The following is an 8,862-nucleotide window of genomic DNA, read 5'->3' as shown; positions in this document are numbered from 1 at the left end:
CCTACATGAGGGGGGATGAGAGAGAACACCCACACACTCACACAAGGCATGCATGGTACAAAGAAAGCAAGAGGGACACTTGTCAAGTTCCTCCTCAAGTTGCCCTCATGGTGTGCCTGAAGCCTATTGGTTGGCCACCCAAGGGGTCCAATAATAATTAATGAGATTTAATTAATTGATTTAGCATTTATCTAGCCCTCTCTCTCAAAGGGGAAAGGGGGACACTTGTCTCAAGGCTACCCTTGCTGCTTGTAATGTCTCCTGCTTGTGATTGGCTAGGCGTGGAGGGGTCCAATGAGCTTCAAGCATGAGCTACAAGGGGGGGTCGACCCAAGCAAGCTAGGGGGTTGCTTAGGGGGTATACTCACCCACACACACTCACAAACACTCTCATTGTGTGCTATGCAAAGTGCAAGAGCTCCCTCGCCTTCTCCAAGCAAGTAGAGGTTGAGAGTCTACACCAACACTCTTGGATATGGAGTGCAAATCCAACCAAGAGCCATGCTTCAATGCTTAAGCTTTCCATCTCCTTCTTCTTCATTACTATGCTATTATATATGCTAGCAACAAGAGTTATGATAAGTAAGGAACTAATTCTTTCTCCTATGAAATGTTTCTTCTTCCTCTTCCCTACCCTCATTCCCTGCTAGCTCTCTCCACCTTCAAAGGTGTTTGAGGTCTTGGGACTGAGGCTTGGGATAGTTAAAGCTTTCTTCAAGTTTATGTTATGTTTGTGATGCATGAAGCTTTCCATCTTCATTGCATCACTAGGTCACAAGGAACACAAAGATTGTATTGTAACAAGTCTCTCTTAATGGGAGAAATCATAATACAAATGCCTATTGGAGGGGGGACCGGCTCCACATAAATCCGGTCCTCAACTGTTGTCATGTTCTCTAAATTCTCTCTCTTGCAAAAGTATTGTTCATGCCAAGTTAACTAATTGCTATGATTATGTTGCTATATTCAATTATGTTCACCCGCTATGCTCACAAAGTCATTTCTCAAAAGTACTCTCATTAATTTCCGCTACTCTCAAATTAAATAGGCCAATTCCATTACAGATATTGTTTCTTTAGTAATATCTGGAAGGTGTCGTGTCTTTGATAGCAACCTCTCTGTGGCTAGCTTATCAGAGATTGTATGTGAAAGCAAGCAGTTAATATATGTGGTAAGTAAAAGGCATAGCTTGGATGAGTGGCTTAGGGGAACCCTCGCCATCCGATCGAGCCCTACTTTGTAAAAGATTCAGTTGTTTGCAATAGTAAGCTACTTGGTACTTGTAACTAAGCTTGGATGTAACCCTTTGTCCCTCAAGGCTCGGCTTGAGTTTTGAGGTTGATTTGTATATCTATTGGTAATTTTATGAGACAATCACTTGCGATTGTGAGTTTTGCAAAAAAAGAAAAGAAAAAAGAGGGTGATCATGAAGTGAATCATAAAATCTACTCATAAATTTAAGTCAGCACAAGACGATTTCTACCATTATTTATTGAGCCCATAAGAAGCTTGAAAGGGTTCAATGAGCTACAATGATTTCTTCTTATCTCTTTTTTTAATAGTAAAGAACCACCTCACAAGTATGGACACTTGTTGAATCTTTGCGAAACTTGACAAAACTACTAGCACCCAAGGAAATAAAGGCATTAAGACAACATGAATTTGCTTGATGATGCTAAAGATGTATGCATACAAACAAGATTTATGCTAAATGAGCATTGTATTTGGAAACTATAGGAATCACAAAATTTTCCAAACCTATAAGGAGTCACCTAATCACATCTCATCTTCTAATTGATCGTGATTCTATAAGATATTGAGCTATGCCTACAATCCAAGCTCAAGATGGGCGAGATGACACCATCTTTAATTTGCAAAAGACTTCTTAATGGTGAGAGAAAGATATTCCTCTACAAAATGTTTGATATCACCCAAGGGGAAAATCAAGGGTCTCCTCAGTTAAGTCCTCCTACAAGGAAGTAATTCCTCTCCAAAATCTTTCAAACGACCCAAAAGGAGATATCACAAGTCTTTTCAACAAAGTCATCGACTTACAAGGAAGAACCACCAAGAGGACTATGTAGGCAACATAGATAAGTATCTCTTGCAAGGAGTTTGAAGGGAATAGGACCAACAATAGAGAACATTCAGTTGAAGAAGTTGTTCCTCTTAGAAGGTGTCCTAAGCAATCTCCTTAGCACCAAAAGCATAGAAGACAAGGCTCGGAAGGGAACTCTCTCTAACCTTGTCTTCAAGAACAACAAAAATCTATTGTTAGCCTTGCATATTCTTTCAGTAAAGTGTTCTTGAACCTTAGTAGTTTTACTTTCAGTTTGTAATTGGGGAAGGGCTATGTGCCTCTTCATTCTTCCTAAGTAGTTATCTTCTCACCTGATGGTAGCGCGTTGTATGGAAGAAGGGTGATGAATGCAAGGCTATGGCCATTAAGACTTTATGCTTCTCTGTGTATTCAGTCTTCAGTTTTCCTTCAATTCCCTGATTCTGCTCTGACCCTGTTCAAGTACTGAAACTGTTTTGATTCTGTGGGATGATGATGTAATGCTTTAATGGTTAATTTAGTTATTATTCCCACTCCCCTATGCCTCAATAACACTTGGCAATCCTGCTGATTGTAAAGCAAACTTTGATCAAGGCCTTAATGGGCAATGGGGTCTAGTTGGGGTTGTGAACCTGACGATTTCCTGCATGCATTCTCTAATTGGAAGTCAGAGGAGGAGGAATAGGAAGATTACAACCTGATTTTCCTTCAAGATTTTCCCAAATTGCCTGGTGATTTAAAGCTTCAGGTTGTTTCTAAGGTTTTTCAGTTTTACAAAGCACAATTTTTTCCTTTTGGGTTGGTGAATGGTCCAATCAGTTTGGTTGCCTGCACCAGTAGACAACTCAAAATTTTTCTCAAAATCACAAGTAGAAGGAGACATGTATGATTGATTCAGGGGATGAACCACCAAAACTCTCCTATGGCACCAGGTTCGAAAGAAAAAGATATGAATCATGGATGGAATCTCAACTTCAAAGATCAGGGGGTCATGCAGAAGAGGAGATTCCCGAAGTAGGAGCAGTTACAAGTTTGCCACCAATTCCTGAAGGAACAGGACCTGAAGAGACCAGCAACATAAGTGGAGACCAACAACAGGAGGAAGAGGAAACATCTTCACTTAAGCCAATGGTGCAGGGAAGCAACCCAACTCCTGAAAGAGTCATCCATCAGTTAGTTGGCATTTAGGCAATTCATCAGTTTTTGAGGGCAAGGAGGCAACTTCAATTTCCTAAACCACGACTTTTACCATTGTTGAACTTCAACCCTTTGGGGGGTCCACCAATTCAACAAGTACCCATTATGGCACAACCACCACTCAACCCCAAAGTAGGGGTAGCCAAATTCAGTTGGGAAAGACTCCCAAGATGCTGACAGTCATGTAGGACAATTTGAGACAAGATGGTCTGCTAGTGGGTATGATGTCCTTTATAATGATGCTATCAAAAAAGAGCATTTTGCAGCAACATTACAGGGAAAAGCCATGTCTTGGTTAATGCAGTATGGTATTGCTGCATTCCCTGATTATATAACTTAAAGATCAGATTTCTGGCTAGGTTCAGGGTAGAGAAAACCCCTGAAGATGTTCTGAGGAAAATAAAAAATATAAAGCAAAAGGATTTGTTGTTAGAAGACTATGCCCAACAATTTAGGAACTTGATGAACAGGTTGCAAGCCAATCAAAGACCCTCTTGGGAAAAATTGGGTGACTATTTCTGTAGAGGTTTGAGGGAACAATTGAAGAGTGCCATTGCAGGTCATGCTCCTCTTACCCAACCTCAAGATTTTGGAAACATTGTGGATGCAGCAATGAGAGCTGAAAGAAGATATGGCACTAGTGAACAAAAGAAGATTAAGAAGAAGAAGTCCCAACAGGACTCTGATTCAGAAAATAAGGATTCAGATTCAGATTCAGATAGTGATGAAGAAATAGATTCAGATTCCGATCAGGACACAGATTTTGAGGATGAGGAAAAAGACACATGGAGTGCCAAGAAGAAGAAGAAGAAGAAGAAGTCCAAGAAGAAAGGATCAAAGTCCAAGAAACACAAAATCAAAGGCAAAGCCAAGCATGGTAAGTCTGAATCTAAGGAACCCAATGATATCAGTAAACAGATTTTGGATAAATTAAAGGAGATGCAGCCACAATCATTTTCTAGCCCTACGAGATCACCATTTTGTTAGGTATGCCAAATACCTAGACATGAGTATGATAATTGCTATTATAATCCCAATTTTAGAGGCAGAAGGCCAGCACACATTTTAGCAAAGATGGAATCAGGTGCTAATATGGTTGCACCACAACCCTTCAGGGGTAGATTTCAAAATTCAAATCAACAAAGGCAATTCCAGCAAGGGAGTTGGCAAAATGGGCCAAGGTTTCAACAAACTACCAATCCAATGCAACCATGTACCTATTGTGGTACAATGGGACACAGACAAGGACCTCCATGTAGCTGTGGTGTAAGCATAGGAATGAGAGAGGTATTCCAATTGTGAATTTTAATTCCCCAAATATCGACGCTAGTTCTTCCAGTGACGCTAGAATGAAGTCACCAGCTCAGGTAAATACAATGTTTTTGGAAGAGATGGACACTTCAGATGAAAAACAGGGCAGTCAATTATTAGAACCTGACAACAGACTGTCTACTAAGGAAACAGGAGGAAAGTTACCCAGCCCATATACTGATTCTATACACACTCCTCAGTGTGATTGCTCTCATTGTATTCAAATTGAGGAACTGTTTGACAAAACAGGAAGTACAAACTTTAGCCATCACACGATCCAAGGGAAAGTTACCACTGCAGAAAAAGGAGCAAGGAAAGATGTTGAGGACCCTATTGATTGGAAAGCTCAGGAAAAGATCAGGAGAGGAGTATTACAAGAGATCCAATATAATCAAAAACCTGACAAAGAAGCAGATTTTTGGCCCACAGATTCAACTCAGAAAATCTGGGAGAAGATGGGCAGTAAGTAGTCAGATTCTGCATCACTGCCAAATTCCTTGACACCAGATAATTTAGTGCAAACTTCTACTAAAGGATTATTTGATGACCTTTTTGAAGCTCTTATGGATCCCCCAATTTCAGTCAAAGTGGGACAACTCCTGAAACTGGTCCCTGAATTCAGTCAGGTGTTTCTCAGGAAACTGACAGATGAAACTAAAGGAAAGACATTACCACAGCAAGAAATGGGACATATCCATCTAGCACATATTGATTCTGGAGATGTAGCACCAGTGGATGTAGACTACAAAGTTCCAGTGATCAACATTTCCATCGGGAAGGTGTACTTGTCAGATGTGTTAGTGGATGAAGGTTTAGGCGTTAACATCTTCCTGAATCAATGTGTAAGAAACTGAAATTAACCAATTGGGCACCTGCACCATTTCAAGTGAAAATGGTAGATCAGAGGAGAGTACAACCTTTGGGGATTCTTAGGAATCAAACCATTAGTGTTGCAGGATTAATTTTCACGGTGAACTTTGTGATTCTCAGACTTGAAGAAACAACTTGCTCCTACCCAATGATCCTGGGAAGACCATGGTTAAGAGCAGCTAAAGTCAAGCAACCTTGGGGTGCAGACACCATTGTGATCAAACAGGGTAAGAAAAAGGTTAGGATGCAGATGATACCCAGGAAAACAATCCCACCAGGTTTTAGACCTTTGTATGCAGAGGGTATTAATTAATATGGGGGAGGCAGTTGAAGAAGATGAGGAGGAAGAGTTTCTTCAAAGGAATCAGACAGTTATCCCTATTTTTGAGGTTGATGTTCAAAAAATTGTAGACACAGTTCAAAATCAAGACCTGTCACCTAATCCAAAACTGATAAACATGAGAAATTTTTTAGGGATTTCAACTTCCAAAAAAAAGTCCCAAGAGGAGCAGGAAGCATTAGAAGCTATTAAACATGCAGAGCAGATCTTTGATGAGCAAATGGTAAAGAGCTCAAGAGTTAGGGAAGATGATTTGGAAGACATGAACCTGGGATAGGACAGAGATCCTAGAATAGTTAAAGTATCCACTGAGTTGGATCTACGCTTCAAAGAATCATTAAAAACCTTGTTAAAGGAGTTTAAAGATGTCTTTGCTTGGTCTTACATTGATATGAAGGGAGCAGACCCAGCAGTGTGCCAGCATAGGATCGATATGAAAACTGATGCAGTTCCAGTTAAGCAACAGAGGTATAGATTGAACCCCAATTATGCAAAACAAGTGAAGGAGGAGATTGATAAACTTCTAGAAGTAGGTTTCATTTATCCAGTGGATAAAGTAACCTGGTTGTCACCCATTGTGGTGGTACCAAAAAAGAATGGCAAGATCAAAATTTGTGTGGATTACAGGAAACTGAATGCTACCACCATTACTGATCCATTCCCATTACCTTACTGTGACACAATGTTGTATGCAGTTGCAAGGAAGGAGATTATAGCTTTTTTGGATGGATTTAGTGTATACAATCATGTTGGTATGTCTTTGGAAGATAGGGATAAAACAGCATTCCTAACAGAATGGGGAGTCTATGCTTCCACAGTTATGAACTTTGGCCTTAAAAATGCACCACCAACATTTCAGAAATGGGTGATGGAAGTTTTTGCTCCTTACCTGAAAACATTTATAAAGTTTTTTATGGATGATTTCAGTGTGTCAGGAAGTAAGACTGAACATTTGCATCATTTGAGATTATGTTTTCAGAAATGCAGGGAAGGTCAGGATGTCACTCAACCTTGCAAAATGTGCATTTACAGTGAAAAGGGGTATTTAGTTGGGACACATTATCAGTAAAAAGGGCATTGCCATTGATCCCAAGAAAGTGGAAGCTATTTTGAAAGCATATGCTCCTAAAACTGTTAAGCAACTGATGAAGTTCATTGGACAGGTTAAGTGGCACACTAGGTTTCTCAGATATCTTGCTCATGTGTGTTTACCCTTGACACACTTAACAAAAAAGAATGTGGAGTTTGCATGGAAAAAAGAGCAGGAAAGGGCTTTTACATTGTTGAAGAAAATGTTAGTAATTGCCCCCATCTTGATTCCTCCTGATTGGAAAAAACCATTCCACTTGTTTGTGGATGCCTCTCATTCAGCTATTGGTGCAATTTTGATGCAGGAAGCTGAGAAGGGTTGGTTCAAACCAATCTATTATGCAAGTAGGGTTTTATCTTCTGCAGAGAGGAACTATTCCAGTAACTGAAAGGGAATGCCTTGGGATGATCTTTGGACTACAGAAGTTCATGCATTATTTGTTAGCTAATCAGGTGACAATTCATGTAGATCATCAAGCTTTGGTTTACTTGGTAAATAAACCTCATTTGTCAGGGAGACTGGCAAGATGGGTATTGTTGATGCAGGAATTTGATTATTCAGTCATTCATAAACCAGGCCAAGAACAGGTTATTGCAGATTACCTAAGCAGATTGGCTACATGTGAAGTTCCCACTCAAGAAATTGATGAATTACCTGATGCAAACCTGTTTCTAGTTCAGGTTATTCAAGACAAAGATTCATGGTATGCAGATATGTTATACTTTCTTCTTGATGGTGTTTTACCAAGACAGATGGTGGTTACCCAGAGGAAGAAACTTGCATGGCAAAGCAGGTCCTTCACATTAATTATGGGAGTCTTGTACAAGAAGGGAATTGATCAGATACTCAGAAGATGTGTTGAGCAATTTGAACAACATGTAGCTTTAAATGAAGCCCATTCAGGTGTGGTCACTTTTCAGGAGAGATTAGTGCAAATAAAATATTACAAGCAGGTTTGTGGTGGCCCTCAGTTTTTAAGGATTCCCATGAGTTTTTGAAGTCTTGTTTAACTTGTCAGAGGGATGATAGACCTCTCAATGCTGATAGCATGCCTTTACAGCCTATTCTACCACTTAAACCTTTTCAGAATTGGGGATTAGACTTTGTGGGCCCTGTGAAGCCAACACCAAAATTTACACGTAATAAGTATATTCTTGTGGCAACAAATTACTGTACCAAGTGGGTAGAAGCACAGGCAATGAAGGATAACAACGCAGAGAGTGTGGCCAAATTCCTTTACAAGAACATAATGACCATATTTGGATGTCCAGTTCAATTAGTTTCAGATCAGGGTGGACATTTCATTAATAAAGTGATCAAGAAGCTTACTGAATATATATCCACAAGAAGTCCACAATTTACTATCCACAAGCTAATGGTCAAGCAGAGTCTACCAACAAAACTCTAGTGAGGATCCTGAGGAGAATTGTTTCAGAAAACAAGAAGGATTGGGATACCAAACTAGATTCAGCATTGTGGGCATTCAGAACAGCATTTAAAGTTAGCACAGGGATGACACCATTTAAGATGGTGTATGGTCTTGAGGCCATAGCCCCTATGGAATTTGTTGTTCCAAGTTTGAGGATTGCACTTCAGTATAAATTGTCAGAAGATGAGTCTTTAATTTACAGGTAGGAACAATTACTGAAATTAGAGGAGAGCAGGATTCAGACAGCATATATCACTGAAGCAATTCAAAGAAGAAGACAAGCTTGGGTGGACAGGAACATTAAGTACAAATCCTTTGCAGAAGGTGATTGGGTACTTATGTACAACAACAGACTTGGCAAAAGACTTGGTAAACTCAAATTTTGCTGGCAGATGAGCAGGGCAGAATTTTCCCAAAGACAGTTAATGGCTTTAGGCTAAAACCCTTTGTGGGTGTGAATCATCTCTTGAATAAAAAAAATCATGTTTAGCACATGGGATTTTTTCCATAGAGATTGGTGACATAGATGTCGGAATGTCATGTTGGGTAAGTTCAAAATTCACTTT

The 8,862-nt window shown here is 39.8% G+C and overlaps 1 protein-coding gene across 1 annotated transcript; it reads left to right on the top strand.

The window, feature by feature from the left end:
• The first annotated feature begins 5,751 nt into the window (after nt 1-5,751).
• LOC147431648 (uncharacterized) lies at nt 5,752-8,555 on the top strand. The gene is made up of 9 exons (XM_086493697.1): nt 5,752-6,000; nt 6,055-6,245; nt 6,405-6,715; nt 6,765-6,769; nt 6,941-7,071; nt 7,172-7,319; nt 7,413-7,820; nt 7,886-8,062; nt 8,499-8,555. The coding sequence occupies exons 1-9, from the start codon at nt 5,752-5,754 to the stop codon at nt 8,553-8,555; spliced, it is 1,677 nt and encodes a 558-aa protein (XP_086349823.1).
• Nucleotides 8,556-8,862: the final 307 nt, after the last annotated feature.

Source organism: Adiantum capillus-veneris, chromosome 21 (assembly GCF_014529385.1).
Source record: "Adiantum capillus-veneris isolate H3 chromosome 21, ASM1452938v2, whole genome shotgun sequence".
Lineage (NCBI taxonomy): Eukaryota > Viridiplantae > Streptophyta > Polypodiopsida > Polypodiales > Pteridaceae > Adiantum > Adiantum capillus-veneris.
The sequence above is the reverse complement of the archived record's forward strand: the minus strand, read 5'-3'. Positions and strand labels throughout refer to the sequence as shown.